The 21,391-nt window shown below is 34.5% G+C and overlaps 2 protein-coding genes, 1 long non-coding RNA gene and 3 other non-coding genes across 7 annotated transcripts; all 6 read right to left on the reverse strand.

Annotated features, from left to right (window-relative positions):
• Positions 1-1,903: 1,903 nt before the first annotated feature.
• Positions 1,904-3,642, reverse strand: LOC111778578 (uncharacterized). Of its 2 annotated transcripts, XR_002812579.2 has the most exons (3): positions 3,268-3,642; positions 2,714-3,143; positions 1,904-2,503 (listed from the first exon to the last, which is right to left on the reverse strand). It is a non-coding gene; the product is annotated as an uncharacterized LOC111778578 (long non-coding RNA). The 2 variants fall into 2 exon arrangements; XR_002812578.2 differs by lacking the exon at positions 3,268-3,642 and having other exon boundaries at positions 2,714-3,261.
• Positions 3,643-4,168: 526 nt separating this feature from the next.
• On the reverse strand, positions 4,169-12,413 carry LOC111778576 (Protein kinase superfamily protein). Its single transcript, XM_023658487.2, has 13 exons — positions 12,053-12,413; positions 11,212-11,361; positions 10,052-10,222; positions 9,023-9,166; positions 8,085-8,190; positions 7,837-7,985; positions 7,605-7,730; positions 7,392-7,535; positions 6,645-6,732; positions 6,073-6,446; positions 5,141-5,470; positions 4,672-4,902; positions 4,169-4,555 (listed from the first exon to the last, which is right to left on the reverse strand). Exons 1-13 carry the CDS (start codon positions 12,296-12,298, stop codon positions 4,421-4,423), a joined length of 2,394 nt encoding a protein of 797 aa, XP_023514255.1. The 5' UTR covers positions 12,299-12,413; the 3' UTR covers positions 4,169-4,420.
• A 1,166-nt stretch (positions 12,414-13,579) lies between these two features.
• On the reverse strand, positions 13,580-16,807 carry LOC111779104 (vesicle-associated membrane protein 722). Its single transcript, XM_023659174.2, has 5 exons — positions 16,496-16,807; positions 15,083-15,224; positions 14,887-15,007; positions 13,975-14,037; positions 13,580-13,864 (listed from the first exon to the last, which is right to left on the reverse strand). Exons 1-5 carry the CDS (start codon positions 16,686-16,688, stop codon positions 13,721-13,723), a joined length of 663 nt encoding a protein of 220 aa, XP_023514942.2. The 5' UTR covers positions 16,689-16,807; the 3' UTR covers positions 13,580-13,720.
• Positions 16,808-16,913: 106 nt separating this feature from the next.
• Positions 16,914-16,997, reverse strand: TRNAM-CAU (transfer RNA methionine (anticodon CAU)). The gene is given in 2 exon segments: positions 16,914-16,949; positions 16,960-16,997. It is a non-coding gene; the product is annotated as a tRNA-Met (tRNA).
• A 440-nt stretch (positions 16,998-17,437) lies between these two features.
• TRNAM-CAU (transfer RNA methionine (anticodon CAU)) lies at positions 17,438-17,522 on the reverse strand. The gene is given in 2 exon segments: positions 17,438-17,473; positions 17,485-17,522. It is a non-coding gene; the product is annotated as a tRNA-Met (tRNA).
• A 662-nt stretch (positions 17,523-18,184) lies between these two features.
• On the reverse strand, positions 18,185-18,269 carry TRNAM-CAU (transfer RNA methionine (anticodon CAU)). Its single transcript is given in 2 exon segments — positions 18,185-18,220; positions 18,232-18,269. It is a non-coding gene; the product is annotated as a tRNA-Met (tRNA).
• Positions 18,270-21,391: the final 3,122 nt, after the last annotated feature.

The following is a 21,391-nucleotide window of genomic DNA, read 5'->3' on the forward strand; positions in this document are numbered from 1 at the left end:
CGGTGAGCCTGAGCTGTTACATTTCATGGCTCTGCTTTTGGTTTTTCCATGTTAATAGAATCCTCACATGTTGTTCGAGGGCTCCAAAAAGGAAGTTTCAGAAGAGGCTCTATGATACATTTTGTTCACGGGAAGAATTGTTGAGGATTATCGAGAGGAGCAAAGAATACAATCATAAGGTCTTTAAAATTTGGAACGTTAGTTATTGAGCGTTTGATACAAAGTATTTGGTAAGTTATATACTCATTGGTTGGTTAGAAAAATAAAGTTAGGTATTAAAAATTATAGCAAAATTGAATTGAAATTGGAAGCATGTTTGTCTCTCTACCAAACACTATCAACACAAATAATGTGTAGTAAGTTGTACCAAAAGGAATAAAAATTTACACAATAATACATAATAATTACTCCTAAAATAACGTACGGTCTTTTAATGTCGAAACTACTTTACTTTTAATGTTTGTCCATCGACACGCTCCTCAACTCGAATTCGGCGTGGTTCGACAGCTCCAGCAACTTGAAAACAATAACATATTGATTATTGGTCAATTGTCTCTTAGAGGTAGAATTTATTCACGATTATAACAATAACATCCTTAGAAAATAGAATGCCTCATTTAAATATTGTCATGTTTTTTGGGAGTAACAAATAGAACAACATTAATCATTTGTCTTTATTGCATTATAATTCCCAACAGAATTATTTTTTTTTTTAAATTGGGACCTAATTTTAAATTAGCATAAAAGCTTTTTAATAGTTCCTTTCAATAATCCTCGTCGGCCGGGATCATTGTGGGCTCCAGAGGCCCATTTTCGAAATTCTCAGCGAGAGGCCCATTGATGGCCATTCGCGTGAAGTTGGGCTTACTCCTCGATGCTTTGGCCCATTGGGCCTTTCTGATTGGAACTCAACTTTTGGATCGCGCATCCTGGTGGGCCGTCGATTTAGGCCGGATCAAGATGGAGTTGGGCCTCGGGCTCGAAAAGTTGTGGGCGTCGAGGCACGTGATTCGGGAGTCCGGATGAGGAAGAAGTCCAGTGAGAATGGGCTTAAGACTGCTGGTGATGGGCTGGAATGGAGTTTAGTGATTGAAGTTGGGCCTGGGCTTACAGTTGAAACTATGTTGTGCGCCTCATGGGCCTGAATAATTGAATGGGCTATTGGCATGTGAAGGCCCATTTTTCATGTCTTGTTTCTCTTTCCAGATTGTATGTTATATTTAAGGGCTTGCATTCTTTATAGTTTATAGGTCAATGGATATGTTTTTATATTATATGATACTTATTATTTAACACAAACCTATGATTAACTTAAATTTAATTATTATAATTATAATCATGACCATAATTGATTGATTAATTTATGCCCGTTCAAATTAATCTGATCAGATAGCTGAATTAATAAAAATAACTTTGTATTTATCTTTAAAAAAAAATATTCATAGACTTTCAAAAGTTTCAATAATTCTCATTTTAAAAAAATCAATATCTTTAATATTTTTTTTATATATATAAAATACTCTCAACTCAAATTTCAAATCCATCAGTAGTAAATATTGTGTAGTAAATATTGTCCGCTTTGGCACATTACGTATTGTTTTCAGTCTTACGATTTTTAAAAATATATCTTCGTTTTTTAGACAGAGGTTTTCACACATTTATAAAAAATGTTCCGTTTCCCAACCAATGTGAAATCTCACCGACAAAATATAAAATTTAAACATATTTTTATTAATTTAACCTAATAGTAAAGTGGGTGATGGTGAATTTCATTTTTTTCAACCTTTCTGATGAATCAAATCATGAGGAATTGAATGTTGTGAGAGAGGCAATAAAGGAGAAGATGAGAAAAAAAAGGAAGTTAGTATTGGGATCAGATGATCCAAAAATGAAAGCAATCATATCTAAAAGATCCAACTTAATTTTGATCATATACCAACATCTTCATCTTTCATTCATTACAAGTTTTAGGATATGAAAAGTGGTTAAATCTAAATATTTTGCTGATTGACTAAAATGAACATACTATCAAAGATGGTTGATCCCAATCATTCGAGTGCAATCGTTTAATAATCTTGTTTAGCAGACTCCCACAAAGCTCATAGCATCAATTTCTCGGTATCTCCACACATTATTCTAAAAGAAAACTTCACTATTATAGATATGTCCAAAGGTAAATACAAGTTAAAATCGTCGTGGGTATAAGCCAAAAGTAATTGACATGTATTTTTTCTTTCGAGTTCGAAGGCTCAAGATTCTAAAAGATCTAAAAGATGGCAGTAACAAGAAAATCAAATACAAATTGTCTTTTGCATCAGGAATCCTAAGGACTTAACCCTATGTGTCATCACCACTCTTCAGTCATTGCAGCAAATTGCACTCATTATTGAAAGAAAGATTCATGGGAGGAAACTAAAAACAAGCATACCTTTTTCTTTTCTGTTACTGAATCGTGCAGACACAAGAGTTTCTTACTCCCTCAAGCTCCCCATCTCCTGATACACTGTGGCAAAACCAGAAACTTACAGAATAAGCACAAATTCATCTTTGAAGCTCTCAGACTTGATCATGAACTACGGTTTTCAAATACAACATGTTGCTCTATTTCTTGGCATAATTTAAGCTTAATCATGAAAAAGAGGCCATTATTAACTTAGAATTTAATATCTACTTGAAGAGCAGGGCTTTGGAAATGAGTATAAAGTAAGCATACCTTGGATCAAATTCTTGGATATGAGCAATATCTTTACCATGGGCATCAGGCCAGTTCACTTTCCTTGTTTCTGTAGGACAAGTCTCCTCCTCTTCCTCCTTCTCCTTTGTCTTCTTCTTTAAATTGCTCTTGAGATTTGGGATTTCTAAATGAATCCCATTAGACCCATTTCCATTACCATCTTGTAGCTCATGATTATTACGCCATTTTTGCTTGACCCCATCTCTCTTTTCTTCAACAGAACGTGACCTGAAAATGGTGCTCGTCTTGCTTCCTTCGCCTTTGTTGTTAAAGCTTCCTGAAGGTGCATAGCAAGAGCACACTACGGCGGTGCACCTGCTCCGCGCCGCCGACGCCAGGAGTACAATCAACAAAGAAACGCCTCTCTTCACCGGTTTGATCCGTTGAAACCATGACCAAACTTGGAGCCCTGTGAGGGAAGAAGAAGAAGGTTAGAATCGTTAAAGCATTTGATTAAACACAGATGGCATGCTGAAGATTTGGGGATTTGCCACAAAAAGTAATGGAGAGGGGAGTTTTGTGATCATGATTACAGTTTGCTGTACACTTAAACAGAGTGGGAAAAGCACAATCATGATCATGCCACCACTACAAGTTGTTGTTCTTTTGCTTTAGAAAAGCACTCATTTGTGGGGTAAAAGGCTGAAATTCAAGAGAAATTGTCTTCTCCTTGTTTATTTGGAGAAGTAATCGACTGTTCCTGTTGGTTTCAAATAGCAAGATGGGTAGTTGGCCTCTCTTTTTCTTTTGTCTCCTGCTGTTTCGGATTTGCTTTCTTTCACATGCATGTGTTTAGAAGATGTATAAGAATTGAGCTGTGCTTGTGGGTTGCCAACTCCATGGATTAAGGTTTTCATGATACAGAATTTGAATAAACTGCATTGTGCTTGTGGAACCATGTGTGCATTAGATCAACATAAGTGCCATATATTTGAAATGCAAGAACCAAAAGTCTTAGAAGCTGCCTAGATTCCATGTCTCTTGGATAAGAATGGACCTACAAACTTTTCATTTCTATTCTAACTTCTTAATCACTTAAATCTTCGTTTTTAGATTTCGAGATAGCGACCCATCAAGAAAATTTGTTTACGGCAGTTTTCTAATTCCTTTCTACGGCCTTTAGTTTATTTTGTACAAACCTTCAATAACATGAGAAGTGAAAAGATTCAAACCTTTGACCTCTTAGTTGAAGACATGCATCTTAAATCATCCACGTAATATGAAGCTTAGTCAATGGTTGAATTGTCTTTTCCGGTTTATTTGCCCTTTCAATCTTATTTAAGCTGTAGATACTCAACCCTTCAAATAAGTTCAAAGAAGGGTCATAAAACTGGGTACATGTCATCAACATTACAATTAGAAGTACCAAAACAAGGCAATTGTAAAGAGAACAAGCACAAGATGAACAAGATTAAGTTTGGTAAACAAAGTCTCTCTGTGAAAATAAATTTTAATTTCACTATATAATGAAGTATTTGGCATACAATAGAACTGCCAACTTTACATTTCTTGTTAGTGAATGATATATAAAAAAATATAAAAAAAGAAAGAAAATTTCTCAAAGCATTTAAGCATTGGAAATACCTGAAAGATGATCAGGTTAGGTTACATAATTCACCTGTATATATATCAGTTATATGTGTGCTAAATTCAAATGACGTGTAAAAGTCGAATTGTGCGCGTTCCTCATAACAATGCATCACGAATTAATCGGGCGAATACCCGGGAAGATAATCGACTGAGCACCTCAGGAAGAACTGTAGTGGAGATGCCTGGCAAAACTGGAAGAAGCTCTTGAATAACTCGAACAACATCCGCACCCTGTTTGTACCCACAATGATGAAAAAGGGAAAATAGTGAGGATATACTCGTTTGAAAGAAGATCAAAAACTCGTTTAAGTATATGTTATTCACTTCTGAATCGAGCCTACAAGTACCTCTTTAGATGTTGCTGAGATTGAACTTCCCGCCGTTAAGAACTCGAGAATCTTTTGAACATTATTTAGTATGACTCTGTCTTCTTCTGATACTGTGGGTAGAAGTGCGACAGGCTTGAATGGTCCAATGGAAGGAACCATATTAAAAACTGGTGTAGCATTTCTAAGTCCAAAGATTGACATTAAACGTACTAACTGCTCCCTTGTGACTGCATCAATGCCCTTCACAATCTGCATAGTACAACAGTGAACAACATTTTCATTATCAAGAAAAATATTGGCCTTGCATGTTCAAATATCGAAAGAGGAAAGTGACATAAAGCAAGTATTTCTGAAGCTCAGATGTCTAATTTGCTAATTAGGCTGTCAGTTCACTAGTAAAACCGAGAATGCAGTAGCATTTGGGGGGACCAAAAAAGGTAGTAAGATTATATCTAAAGTAAATTACAAAAGTTGTTCTAGAGCTTACCTCATCAAGAAGAAATTCCCGAAAGAAGTTCCCTCTATCAGACAGCAAAAAGGCCAAGGATGCTCTTGTTTCAATAGGTTGATTCTGCTCGAATTCACGGGGAGCAGGAAGAAGTTGAAGAAAGGAAGATGATGTTTGACTTTTCAGACCACCAAGCCCGGCCATATCTCCACTTAAATCCTCTCCGCCCCCACTTTTAGCTGCAGTAATGAAATTCTCGAAGGCTTGCATAACATCAATGAATCTCTCAGCATCAAATACTCCGGATCTCCCGTAGATTGTGTATCGTAAAGCACTCCTTAACCTTGGAGACTCATCAGTCAGAAGTCTCTGAAAGAAAGGAGAAGAAAGAGACCCAAATGTAATTAAGTTAAGAGTTCAGTCAAGGCTTGGCCGTAAATTTTTGGCTATGAACAAGGGGGTTAGGTTATAACATGTTTCTAGTATTTATGAGCCCAGAAACTAACTTAATAACAACGAAAGGACCAAAGGGTGTCTTCAACGACTACTGTATTTTTTACATACAAGTTTATGGCAACATCCTTGAAAATCCACCATTTTTCCAAGTGCTAAAATCGTATAACATGATTTACTATGAACTGTAGATCCAACACTTAACTCACTGTACGGACAGAAAAGGTTAATTAACATTTAATGTAGAGGTTTTTTGTATACATCATTTGCAAGAAAAATATTGAATTAACCTTCAAGCTTTACCATTTTCGGGAAACAACAAAAACACACCGTGAAACAAACAACCCTTATCCTTGTTATTGATGTTTACATTCCCTACAAAAATAAAATCATCTAATAGATCTACCACAAAGGAATACAACCACAGCCATGAGCACACAACGTTTATTTCAGTACGGAAAAAAAGGTAGTATCTAACTAGCATCATCAGCAAAATAAATAAATAAGAGGAACTATACCTGTGCAATATAAGGATATGCCTCATCCACGATGGCAAAATCAGGGTTTCCCACCAAAGCTATTCCTTCTAGAACCCCAATTGCCCTGATTATAAGAGCAAAATATGGAGGTATCCGAAATGGATAATCAAATGTTATCTGAGCTAAATCTGAAGCCAGCTCCTGGAAGTTGATATTCTTTGCACCTCCACCCTCAAGAGCCTGATCGAAAACTTTTGCTAGGACTGGCAAGATTGGTTCCAAATTAACACCCTCTGGAATAAAACCAAGCTTAACAAAGTCTTTGACAATAGCCGAATAATCTCGATGAATGAGATGTGCAATTGCTTCAATCATTCCATACTTCTGATCATCAGTTAACTTCGTGACTAAACCTGTAACAGCAAATAAAAATCAAGTCATTATAAAATCATGAGTGTTCGGGATAAAGATAAAATTATTAGATACATTTTGTACTCAAAGGAGGTGCATGAAACCAAGTTGAGATAGATAGGTTGTGGGTGAATGGACAAACATATATATAATGAACGTTAATATACGCCTTATATAAATTGTGTTCTAAAGTTTGTTACCGAAGTCAAGTACGGCCAACTTTCCATCTGGAGTACGGATCAAATTCCCAGGATGAGGATCAGCATGGAAGAATCCAGTGTCAAGTAACTATAGGAAAATGTATTTAGTTAGAAAACTCTAAAGATATACAGGAAAAGTCAAACTGCAGTGATATATTTTGGCGCGCACACAAACAAAACCTTTTCCCAGTAGTACAAAAACCTTCTTATATATATGACTGATACATTCAAAAGTTCCATAATTCTAGTCACTGTAACCACAAGTATGCAGGAACCTGTTCTAGGATATAAATCTGACACCTACTACGGTGCACAAGTATTCTAGTGCATCTTGAGAAACACTTAAACCATATCTAGATTGTTCTGACAGCGGCTACATCACATCAGCAACTATTAAATACTTGATGCCAAGAAGTTTACCAATTAAAGAAGAAGAAAAAATAGTCATTTGTGAGGATATGTATTGATTTGACTCCATGGAATGTTGATGTATATGCTCCTTCAAGCAATACATTTTCTTTTTTCGGTTTAATGGAGGGATAGAGCCCCCCTAGCATGAATAATGAAATGGAGTAGTCACCACAATATTTCAAGTAACTCTCCGTATGTACTAAGACTCTTTCATTTTGCCCAGTCTAGCTTTCAAATAATAGAACAAAAAACATATACCCAAGGACCTTTGTCTTTATCATGAAATGGTTGTCAAGAAGGCACTGGTATGTCAAACTTATTGACCAGGAAAATTACCTGCTTTAGGTAGCATATGACTCCCACATTCACAAGTTCCCCAACATCACTTTCCGTACTTTGGGACAGCTTCTCTCCGTCTATCCATCCAGTAGTGAGAACCTTCCTTGAAGTATATTTTTGGTATGTTTTTGGAACAACCACCTAAAAGCACGAGAAAAATTAATTATCAATACTGAACCTTAAGGAAATAATGGTATGTGCTAGGTTTACCTGTGGAAGGTCCTTCCTCATCATCTCAGCAAAGCGTGTTCCATTTTCACCCTCATTCACATAATCTAGCTCCTCAAAGAAGCGAGCTGCCCATTCATCTACCAAGCCAACCACATCTAGAGAAATCTGAGAGAAATCAGAAGCAAGAAATGGAATATTAAAATTATTTCCATCTTTTCAAAATAAAAGATTACTAAATTATTTCCCCCTTCATTCTAAATGAAAAGAGTACCTGAGGAAACTTCCGAAGAACCAAGCCCAAATTCCGTATGATAAACAAATCAATAGTTACAGTCTCTAGAACGAAAGGCCTCTGAACTTTAACAGCCACCAGATCTCCGTTTTCTTTCAAACGACCTTTGTATACCTGCCCTAAAGAAGCTGCCATATTTTTTTGGGGGAAAAAGAAGTGAGCATTATCTCATAATATAAAGATAGAATAATCCGTGCTAACAAATGTCTAGTTATAATTGTCCGTACCAGCAGCAATTGGGGAAGGAGAAAGTTCCGAATAAATGTTTTGCCATGGTTGACCAAGTTCCTCTTCAATAAGACTCATAGCAACATCATCGGGAAATGAAGGAACCTTCAGATCGAGAAGGAAAAGAGATTAGACAGTAATTTTTTTGGTAAGAAATCAACCTTTCCTTTTTATTAACATCATTCAGTAATTAAATAGGTGCTCTTCTAACTTAATGATAACTGGCAATAGAACATCAACAATGCAATCTCAGTTCTCTATGACATGTCTAGGTGATAAAGTAGACTAGAACAGAAATATCTGGCAGCTATACACACTCAGTCAGTTGGCAGAATGAAATCCAACTAAGAACTAGCTATCTAATAGCCGAGGTTTACGAAGCAGGTTATAAGAATTTAATATCCTAAGAATTAGTATCAATATTTCAATTTCAAAAGGATTCGAAGGTAGGCTTCAAGTGAATATTATTTTCTACGAGGATCAAGTTAATTAACATAATTCAACACAGGAAGACTATAGCCAGATGTTCATTGCAAGGACTAAAGTGCAAGAAGAGATGCCCAGGCAGTGGACATAGAATACATTTCACAATGAACATAAAAGGGATGCAGCAATCTAGAAGTTTTTCAATAATAACTTTTGTTTCCAATAGCATGAACCATGTATGCTAGGTTTGACTTGGAAAGTTCAGTATAAAAACTTTATCAGCACCAATGTTGTCTTATAACTAAGGCCCAAATTTTTACAGTCAAATCACTCTTCCAATGTAGAAACCATACTGATCAAAGATTATAAACTTATGGGAATAAGAAACCGCGTTATGAATGGTATCAACTACAAAGGATTAGATGCATGTTTCAATTTACAGGGCTTAATTCAGACGAGAACTCAGATAATCTAAACTATAACATCTGTACACATAGAATGTTAATCATACCTTATCACAAAGCTTTTGTAACTCAGTCATTGCAGCAGGTGACAGTATATCTGGTCGAATACTCAGAGCTTGTCCTAGTTTAATATATGCTGGACCCAACGAGGTCACAATTTCCCTTAATTCAATTGCTCTTTCAACTTCATTCTGAAATAAAATGTTCCAATTGCAAAAGGAATCACAAAGGAAGGAGAGGTTATTGGTATGATTAAATATAAAGAGAAACATGAGGGTAGATTTAATGTAAAGGAATCAAAAATAAATTTTATGATATTTTCCAGATCAAGACATGTTGTTTCTCTACAATATAAGTCGTTCATGAATTAAAACGAACAATACACTACATTTTTATTTGAAACAACATTTAGAACCATGAAGCACTTCAATTGGTAAGAAACACGATATAGATGGTGTAGTGTATATTTATATCAACCATGGGTACGGCATAAAGTAATTCAGAATTGGAAAGCTTCTCCTGCGTCCTACTAAAATATACATTTTAGCAATTTGGAGGTAATACTAGTTTAATACCAAGGAGTTTAACTAATAACTAACAGTTTTAGACAGAATTTCAAGAATGGTAGAGATCGTTCATTAAATATTGTATAGGATATGCAGATCAAAACAACATTAAAAATGGGGAAACTGCTACTTCTTTTTTACCCTCAATTGTATTATTGACTAATAACCTTTTTTATTTTGAATCCATTAATATTCATATCTTAACCAATCATTACTCCACCACTCCTATTAAACATTCAGAGAGAATCAAGAGGCCATATGATCACTCTAAGCTTCACAACTGGTCATGATAATCTTTTCTTAATAACAAAAGAAACTTGTCATTGAATCAATATTCTTTTTAAATGCTCCCAAGCCCATATTCTCACCTCCCAAGATTCACTGCTGCTCAAGACACGACTCCAAATTCTAATTTCTAAAGTTTCCCTAATGGTAACAATAATAATTGCCCACACCTGAATGTAGCATTATAAAATAAACAAAAGAGGAAAAAAAGTAATGTAGACATACCTCCTTAACTTTCTTGTTTATGATGTCCCAGACAATATGTGAGAGAAAGCCTCCAGCAACAGAAAGCAACTGAACAATTCGTGTTGCCACAGCCTGTGGTCTTTTCCCCCAATATGCAGATATGCTATCAGGATCATAAGCCAAAGGCAAAAACTCGCTGCTCTCATCTACCTAAAGCAGAATAATTTAAATATAAAAATACATCGACAGAAAATGAGGAAAAAACACCTAGAAAAATGAGCTTACTAAAGCTTTTTAAAAAAAAGCATGAGTTTCATGCCGCACCAATTTCATTTTTTTCATATTATAACTTCTATAAGCAGGTTATTAGCCCCCATAGAAGCTTCTTCCCTAATAGGAAATTATTCTTTGGAAGGAAACGTTGACTATCAACTTCCAGTTCTCTATTTGGATCAAACAAAACACCGATGATAGTACTCTAATTCATATCCACAATCTGTCAATGCTATTGATAAAAAAATGTAATCAACTTGAACATGATGATGACTATTATCATAAACTGAAAATATAACAGAGTTTAGAATAGCAGATTTTACATTTTCCTAATTGAACTGTTCACAGTTAAAATTGATTTGCCTGTAGGCCTATCAATCATGATAATCTAAGTGAACCCACTTAGAGCTAGAATCAAGTCCCATTGTCTAGGTTTTCTTCCGGATAGGTTACATATGAGGTTACTGGAGTTCTGATGGAAACTCCAATCTATCCATCAGGTTGTGGATGTGAGTGAAATACGTTCTCGATGCCTTTGATCCAAAACCCAAAAGTAGTTGCTAGAAGTTCAAAATGCAAGTAAAGATATTGTATAATTCTAAGAGTTGTGCAAAAAAAAAAAAAAAAAAAAAAAATCAATGAGCAATTAAAACAATTTCGTGAGTCCAGTAACAGATAAGACAATCGCAAATTTTATGCATATACAGCGCGATTATAGAAGTCAATTTTGGTTTTCTTGATTTTTACTCACTTCACATATGAATAATTAATCATATGTAACTCCCTCCCATATTTCTAATCTGATATTCAGACCTCGAGGGTCATTTTCATTTAATTTCATACGCACATCAAACATGAATGGACCGCAAAACTATATCACACATTATTGAGAGAGAAAAAAAAGTGCGTTAATCGTACACTTATACCTCAACAAGGCGGAGCTCAACATTATCCTCTGCAAAAAGGGAATCTTTTAGATTCTGTCCCCGTAGTCCTCTCATGAGTATTGCCAGCTCTTCATTTTCTTCCATCTGGGCTCTAACTCTTTTAATTTCCTTCGAAACATCTCCAATTCTCTGTCATTTCTAAGATTAGTGAAGGAACTCCACTAAAATTAAAAGACTTAAAAGTATATATAATATATTTTAAGGTACATCAAAAAGTGAACATGAACTCTCGATAATCCATGGAAAAGTTCATCTCAAATGACAAGGAATCAAACGCACAATAACACTATTCAATTCTGGTAAATATTTAAACGATAGATTAATCATTTAACGTTGAAGGGTGAAAACGAAAGGCACCTAATCTAACAATCACAACCTGTTATATCCCAACGTGGATAGCAGAAAAAAAAAAAGAACCATCAAGACTAGTGACTAGTTCGCCTAATATGATTTCGACGCGAAAGTGAAGACATACAACCAGGATTTCCAAACCACCAAGGTCTCCACAAATATAGGCACAAGCAAATTTTGTTAAATCGAAATTTAGCCTTCATGGAAATTGATCGAGCTCAGTAGTCGTTATTCTTCCGGCAAGAACTCGAAGTCTAAGAAGCTGTGCATATTCAACAATCATTCTAAATTTACATTTACGTCATTAAAATCCTAATCAAACTCATATAGATCAATCAAACGGCGACCGGTCCAAAAAGAGAAACCGAACAATCATTAACCAGCTCTAGAAGGAGCACACAAAGGAAATAGAAACAGAAACAGCGTAAAATTCAACAGTTTAAAGAAAGGTTCATATGAGAGTACTTACAGTGGAAACTCCGTTAACAGCTTTAGGAGCCGGAGGGGATCTCGCTGATCCATTGACGGACTTCGTTGGAGACGAATTCATGGACTCATTCCGCGTCGATTTCGGGTCAGTCGCAACCGCAAGAACCTTACCGGCACGCCTGCGAGTTCTGACGATTGGTTTGGGAAACTGAAGGCGCGATGGTAAGGTTCGGCAGCGAATGGTGTCGATTCCGCAAGAGACGAGCTGTGGTGCTGCTGCGTCCATGGCGGAAGAGTCAGAGTCGAAGTGTGAATCGGCAGAAGGAAGAGAAGAATGGCGTCTGCAGAGAACTGAATTGACTTCGTTAGCTAAATGGTGCTGGTGGTTGTGGTTGTTGATGGGCGAATATGCATCAAAGAATGAGGACCGAGAGACCATTTGGCCATGGAAGTAACACGTGGCGTGATTTGGAGCCGGAAACCACTTTTCCAATGGTTAAAAAAAAATATATTAAATAATACAAAATACTTCCATCGTTTATGTACTTTTCAATTATGGGCTTTATAAAGTTATATTGGTTAATTGAGTTAGTAAGAGACAAATTTTACACGTTTATTTTTATTTATTTCTTATTGTGAACACGACTCTCCACAATGGTATAATATTATCTACTTGAGAATAAGCTCTCCTGACTTTGCTTTGAACTTCCACCTCATGGCTTTGGTTTGGGCTCTCATAGCTCACTTTGAACATAAACTAAGTCTTTGGTCTAGGCTATCATAGGCTTATAAGCTCTCATGGCTTTGCTTTGGGCTTCCACTTTGAACATAAGCTCTCATAACTTTGGTTTGGGCTCTCATGGTTCACTTTGAGCATAAACTCTGGCTTTGGTCTGAGCTCTCATGGGCTTCCATGGCTTTGGTTTGGGCTCTCATGGCTTTGTTTTGTGCTTACACCTTGAGCATAAGCTCTCATGGCTTTGCTTTAAGCTTTGGGCCTCGTGCCAATGGAGAGAGTATTCTTTTATTATAAACTCATGAGAGCTCTCATCGTTTTGCTTTGGGCTTTCCAAAATGCCTCTTGCCAATGAAAAGAATATTCTTTGATTATAAACTCATGATCAAATTAGCGTGAGACTTTCATCTTTCAACGGTCAGATTATTTTTTTTAATTATTTAAAAAATTATATTTATTCCAATACATGTTATATTAATAACTAAATTTTCATAAAATTCAAATATCAAACGTTTACCAGTTACAAATGTTAAATATATATATATTTTTTTATAAAAAAATGTCGGGTAGGGTTGTAACCCTATTTTCGGGTTGACTGACAAAAAAAACGTCAACTTGCAAATTGAACCAAATTCAACTCAACCCAAATCGAAAAAAATCTAATCTTCGTGATTTAAGAATCACCTAATTTAAATTTTAAATCATATTAACATTACTTAATTTTTTTCAAAATTTTATTAATGGATGACTTAATTATCTTTTAAATGTAACAAATAAGAGATAACGAATAAATGAATGAATAATTACAAATCTTTAATGGATGATGAAGTACAACAATCCATGCTAAAGATCATCTTTTTTATGAGAATGGCTATCCTTTTAATCCAAAAGTGTACAAAACAAGCCTTCACCAACGCAAAACACTAATGATTTCTTGAATGGAGCATTAAAAATGCTCTCATGGGTTCGATTTTAGCACGAAAATCCGCCACAAACCGATACAACAATGATCAAAACCAAGATAATGATAATAGCTAAGATGATCAGTTTTATCTTCATATTTTGGTACCACATCTTCTTTTTTAATTGAGTCCCGCTCGTCTTGAAATCTTGAGCCTAATCAATAAAATAAAACAATTGACTCGTGATCAATTGTCTTGAAATATATATCATTGATTAAAATTTATATATGTATGCACTTCGAGAACAAGATTTAAGAGACTAACCCTTGAACGAAGATCTGCAGTTTTATCTACCAATTCGTCAACCTTAGCTCCTCGTTCCAGTATCTATAGAACAAATAAAGCAACCATCATCAAACACGTGTCATATAAATTTGTAAAACTCTTGTAATCGAAACTAATTCTAACATTTCGAAGAGTCTTCTGCAAATAATCAAGACCAATTCTAACATTTAAAACTATAGTGTGAGATCCAAGATTGGTTGGGGAGGAGAACGAAACATTTTTTTATACGAGCGTAGAAACTTCTCTTTAGCAAACATGTTTTAAAACCTTGAGATAAAATCCGAAAGGGAAAGCCCAAAGAGAACAATATCGGCTAGTGGTGGGCTTGGCCTGTTACAGTTAGTACCAGAACCAAACACCATGCGATGTGTAAGTAAGGAGGCTGAGCCCTGAAGAGGGTGGATACGAGGTGGTATGCCAACAAGGATTCTAGGCCCCAAAAGGGGTGGATTGTGAAGAAGCTGAGCCCTGAAGGGGGTGGATACAAAACGGTGTGCCAGCAAGGATTCTTGGCCACGAAGGGGGATGGATTGGAGGGTCCTACATCGATGGGAGAAGAGAACAAGTACCCGCGAGAATATTGAGCCCCAAAGGGAAGTGGATTGTGAGAAGGCTGAGCTCCGAAGGAGGTGGATACGAGGCAATGTGCCAGCAAGGATTCTTGGCCTCGAAGGGGGGATGGATTGGGGGAGCTATATCGATTGGAGAAGGGAACAAGTGCCAACGAGGAAACTGGGTCTCGAAGGGGGTGGATTGTGTATCGTTTGGGGAGGAGAACCAAACATTCTTTAGAAGAGTGTGAAAATCTCTCACTAACAGACGCGTTTTAAAACTTCACGTACTTTTAAATCATTAACAATTCATGGGTCGGGTCGGGTCGGGTCGTTTTACCTTGTCGATGTTTCCCATCATAACAGCTTTAACTTCAGAAACCTGAGCCTTGACTTGCATAAGCTTACTGCTTTCTTCAGGATGATCTACACAGTATTGCATATGAGCCTTCATTTTGGGTCTGCAACATTTAACTTTCAATATCACTCAACAACAACACTCCTCATCAAATGAACTAAGAGCCATTAAAATTTACCCAAAATCCTTATTCAGACTCTTGGGGCCAGCAGTTCCAGCTTTTCCTCCACCATATCTCTTGTTGAAGTCCTCCTTTATCCGCTCCAGAAACGCCATCGAAACATGTCGTCCTGCAGACTCGACCGCAACGATACAATAGACTGCAGTATCGAACCAAAATTAGAAACGTTACGAGAATTGTCGGGATCTAAATCGTTACAAAAATTAGCTGTACTTTAAACATTAACACTATAAAATTAGCTGTTCATCTATGAATTTCTTTGTTTTTTTCTTTTACTAAAATTTTTTGTTAAAGAGAAATATATTTCGGAAAAATTACAAATATAATCTATAAACTTTAATTATTTTTAATTATTTTAGTTTTTGAAAATTAATTTCAAAAGTGCCATAGAAATTATTTTTGGATGAAAAATTACAAATATAATCTATAAACTTTATTTATAAATAAATATATAATTTTTTAAAAAAGAATTTCATCAAATTTTGAAAATTTTATTAAACAAGTAATAGATTTTTTGAAAACTAATTTCAAAAGTAACATAAAATTTATTTCTGACCAAAAATTACAAATATAATCTTTAAACTTTAATTATTTTAAATTTATGTATTAAAATTACAAATATAATATAAAATTTTATCTAAAACTTTAGTGGTTGGATGATGAAAGTCACACGTGGCTAATTTAGGGAATGATCATGGATTTATAATCCTGGAATACTCTCTCCGTCTAAGGCCTTTTGAGAAGCACACAACAAAGCCATGAGAGCTTATTTTGAGAAGCACAAAGGCTTAGGCTCAAAGTGGACAATATATTATACCATTGTGGAGAGTGTATTCTTCTAACATGGTATCAGAGCCATTCTAACATTCAAAAGAAAAAGAGTCGAGCCTCCTCAAAGGCATAGTCAAAGAGTGACTAGAGAAGACTCCAAAAGAGTCGAGACTCGATTAAAGGGAGGCGTACTTTGTTTGAGGGGAGGTGTAGTCCCACATCGCCTAATTTAGGGAATGATCATGAGTTTATAAGTAAGGAATATTCTCTCCATTGATCTGAGCCCTTTTAGGGAGCCCAAAGCAAAGTCATGAAAGCTTCCACTCGAAGTGGACAATATCATACTATTATACTATTATGGAGAGTCGTGTTCGTCTAACATGGTATCACCGTCATTCTAACATACTATATATATATATATATATATATATATATATATATAATGAATTTAGGAAGATTAAACAGCTAAAATTGTGGATGAAGTGATTAATTACGATCATGCCAATAGAATCAGAGTTCTCAACACAAACCGTTAAATCGCCAATTTCAACGAAAAAAAAAATGATAATCGATCTCAAGAACAAGCAAACGAGTGATTGAATAGAGATTGAAAGATCGAAATGAAAAGGAAAAGCGTACTGAATCCGTTGTCGACGAGGTAATTGAAGGTATGGCCATCGCAAGTGTAAGTGAAGCGATTGTTGGTAGCAGGAAGCCGCTGGAGGCACTCAGCGGCGATGCTACTAAAATTTCCTGAGAAATCTGTATACTCAGCCAAAATCACCGTTCCTCGAGCGACGAAGCTGTAAATCAAAGATTTCTGCTGCGCCATAGCGATTGGAATCCAAGAACAGAGAACGAATTTGGGAGAGGAAAAGAAATTAAGTCAATGAATGGCTAAAGGAGGCTTTTGAATTTTGTTTTGGCTTGCTTGCTTGCGCGTTCGATTACGCAGTCAATTTGTTTTTTTAAGAAGAAAAATAATTTTGAAGCGGACCCGGTCAGTCGCTGCCCGGATTTATTATAAGTTATTGTTAAAAGAAAAAAAGAAAAATATTGGGGTGAGAGAGGTTCGAACTCTCGACCTCAGGATCACTCTTAGCTATGAGACCTACGCGCTAGCCAACTGCGCCACCACCCCGTTTGTTGACTATTTCAGCATATTAATATTATTTAACTTTAGTTAAGAAAATAAATAAAAATATTATAATATTTCATTAATTCTTTAAAATTCAAAAAAAAAAAAAAAAAAAAAATTGAATATCATTGTTATGTCAATAGTCAAGTAAGTCATTAAATAATAAAAAGTGTCTAAATTGATTTGAATACTTTAATTCGTGTTTAATTAGTTATTCAACTTTTAAAATGTTATAATATAATTGTTAAAATGTTTTAAGCAAAGAATAAACTTTTAGTATTTAAAGAATTTTAAACTACAATTAAGTCTTTTTTTTATTATTATTATTAGTTTTGAAGCTGACCAGGTCAGGTACTACCCGGGTTTTTTTATTTTTCGGTCAATTTATTGTATTTAATGAGTAATATTGATTTTGAGTTAAGAAAAATAAAATAGAAAAACGATGGGGTGAGAGAGGCTCGAACTCTCGACCTCAGGATCACTCTATTGCTATGAGACCTACGCGCTAGCCAACTGCGCCACCACCCCGTTTGTGTGAGAATCTTTTTTATTTTTTTAATGTACAATTATTTTACATTTTTTTTAAAATTAAAAGTTTATTTTGTACCAGTTATTATGTCTGATTTTATAAAAAAATTATTGATAAAATGTTAATCATAATGTTCGTACGTATTATTTTTCATAAATGTTAGCTACTTTTTTCATAAAGTTATTATGTCTGATTTTATGTGACACCGGAATAAATAACGAGTACATAAATGAACTAATATTACATCTAAATGAAGATGATCTTAAACATAAGATAATTAAGAAATACGTAAAAAATTTGAAATTTATTATCTATACTAATAAAGTAAAATTTCATTTTCCGTAGCTCAATTATGTAAATGGCATGGTTAAACGTGTTTTATTTAGATTAATTTTATATTAGGCGACATCATATGATTTTTTATGAAATACATATGAGTGGAGACTATGGGATGCAAGAAAATTTTCAGCTCACCGAGTGCAAATCTCAATAGAAACTATCCATCTTGTTGTGTTATTTACTTTTTGTATATAGTTTAAATTAGTGAGTGAATCAAAACATTGTGTAAGTGGGCATAAGTTCATATAATTTTTTATGCAAATAATAATAATTATTTATTTATTTATTATTATTATTATTATTGGAGAAAAAGAAATATAATTGGGGTGAGAGAGGCTCGAACTCTCGACCTCAGGATCACTCTATTGCTATGAGACCTACGCGCTAGCCAACTGCGCCACCACCCCAACATGTGATCAGGTTCAGTTAGTTAATAAAAATAATTTGTTTAATTTTTAACAATTGTTATGCTCATGTCACAATGCAATTATTAAAATTTAATGAGAATGGAAGTTCATAAAATAATATTTAAGTTAATAAATATATTTTTTATTTTTTTAATTAAAATATTTATTATTAATAGGAAAAACTCAATTTAATCCGAGTTGTACCTCCACACTCTTAATTAATAACTCTAACTTATTATTGGAAAGCTCTTCGTTTCAATTAATTAAGACTTTTATTTTTTAATTCGAATAAAAACAATCATAAGTATAAGATATTAAAAAATATTTAGAAGAATTGAAAGTTACTATTTATACTAACAACTGACACCTTACTTCTTGGTGATTCAATCATGTTTTACTTAGAGTAGTTCAATGTAGCATATGAATAATGACAAAACATGCTATGGAGGGAATGTCGAGGACCATCAAGTGCCGAATCTAGATTTCGAATCTTGAGCATGAGACGTTACTGGGTCGTGTACCCTATTGTATGATACTTTTATTTCTATTTACAGAGGGTAGTCCAAGATTTATCGGATGTTTGAATCGTTAATTCCCTAAATCTTGACACTTGTCTTGTTGTCTCTTCAAAATTCTCCAAGGTTTAATAGTGTGATGTGACAGCATCAAAATTCGACTTCAAGGTGTGGACCACCTCGAGTCAACAACATTGCTATGTTAGGTTCGACATTATATTTTAGAGGCGAACAACTAACTCAATGATTTTTTGAGACGTGTTCAAAAACCAATCGGAATGAGTCGGAAAACCAATAGGTTCGACATTATATTTTATATTGTCTGTCTGTTCTAATTTCTCATTACTAGACGCGTTCAAAAACCAATCGGAACCGGTAACCAAACCGGACCGGACCGAATTGGGACACTTAAGCCATGAAAATGGAAGATGGGCCCGGCCCAATCTATATCTTGGAATTGAACGGCCTTTTTAGAAGCCTTTTCTGTTCGTCCGGACTATACTCTTGAGTGGAAAAACATTAAAAAAAAAAAAAAAAAAACACATCATTAAATTAAATGTGAGTGTGACAAACTAATGGAATCAAAGGGCCTACATTTATGATAAACCAAACTAAAAATAAATAAAAAGAAAAAAGAAAAAACATTTGATAAATATTCTATTCATTTTACGCTACAAAACATTTAAAAATTAAATTAGTGGCAACTAAAATTGTCAGCCATTCTAACCACGGTCACAATCTAACCATGGTCAATTCCAATTATATCAATTTTTATCTTTAAAAAAATTAAAAAATTTCTTGATGATAACTTTTAAAAGAATATTAATATATTTTAAATATATGATAAAGTTAAAAGAATATTTTTCAATAATTTAACGGTCTAAAAAATGAACGACAAAACTTTCTTTTTTTAACCACATAATTTGCGCTTGGGCATTGCATGAATGCTACGTGTCAGCCAGATATACATCCTACGTGGGTATACATGTCCACTTAGCTTTAAATTGTAACACGTGTCGGGTTTTTTTTTTTTGTGTAGAACCGAGATGGTTCCGTTAATTGTAAGGTGGTGGTTCAAAATTCCACGTTCCGTTTTGGCCGTCGTTTTCTAAGAATTAAAAAATTAAAGTTACTTTTATTTATTTAACTTTATTGAATTTCATTATTTGTCGACCACTTGTCTTCAACGGTCAAATTGGCAAAAAGTCAAAACAAACGTGATTATAAATATAGTTTATAAATTTTAAAACTATTAAAAATCCTATTTTTTAACCCTATTTTTTAGGAGGATAGGTTCCACTCTATTGCATGGAATTGGTTTTTTAATCGAATCTAGTTACTGAGTATTTCTTAAAATAATCAAATCATATTCTTAGTCAAACATTTTAAAGAAATAAATAACAAAAAGTGCATACAACAACCATTATCAAACAAACAAAACAAAAAAAGAATTTTTTTTTTTTTTAAATCTGAACCATATAATGAATTTGGCTGGAAAAAAACACGACAAAATCAACTTCCAAGACAAACTTGTTCTTGTCACTCACTTTTTTCATATGAATGGCTCACGAGCATTTAAGAAACAAGACAAAAATTAAACAACAAATGAATGGTTATAAACAACAAACTTGTTCTTGCCATTTTTCTTTTAATTACATTTCCAGAATCTATGAAATAGACAAGAGAAGGTCCGACTGCGTCTTGTAGTTGTTGGCTTGTGGTGGTGGTGTCAAATTTGGTTGAGGCATTTTGTCAAACACCTCGCGGGCAATATCATTATTATAACCTTTTCACACCTTCTATAATTTTTGTGGCCGGCGGCTCGTTGGGGTCCAGTTCGGATGGCCGACTGTGTCACCCACGCCATCGCCACGCACACCCATCGCCATCGTTCTCATCGTCGCCCTCCATTTTCCCAGGCCCAGCATCATCGCTCGCACTCGTTCTCTTCTCCAATCGATGTGGACCCCCCTCCAATCCACCATTTTTCAAGGCCCAGCACCTTTGTTGGCACACCGCCTCATGTCCACCCTTCTCGCTGGCATATAACATGATGTCTGACTCTAATACCATTTGTAACTATCTATCTTACCTACTAACTCAATTCATTAACTTTTAATCACCTCTATAAATATCGAAAATAAAATTTGATAACTTTAAATCAATTGGAAAATCAATAAGAACTTAAAAAAGTCAACCATATATTTAATGCGAGAATATACTATTAAAAAAAAGAACTTTTATAATAGGGAAAATATTTTGGCCAACCCACCAAAACAAGTTCATCTATTGATTTCAATGACAAGTGAAAGGACATTGAATTTCATTAAAGGAATATGATATTTTAAAAGGTTATATTTAATGTGAACGCACATGTCAATGATGTCATTATTATTTTTTTTTATTTTTCCTTTTAAAAAATTATATTAGTGAAAACCCTTTTTTTCCCTTCCAATTTTACCTTTTTACCTTCCAAAATTATTTAAATTGACTAATGCCTTTAAAAGTAATATTCTATAATATTTTAATACAAATCCATTTATTTGGGGCAATTTGTAAAATTTGTAATTTATATCTTCAATTGAAAATTAATTTAAATATTTATTT

The sequence above is a fragment of the Cucurbita pepo genome, chromosome 17 (genome assembly GCF_057944985.1).
Source record: "Cucurbita pepo subsp. pepo isolate OVF chromosome 17, ASM5794498v1, whole genome shotgun sequence".
Lineage (NCBI taxonomy): Eukaryota > Viridiplantae > Streptophyta > Magnoliopsida > Cucurbitales > Cucurbitaceae > Cucurbita > Cucurbita pepo.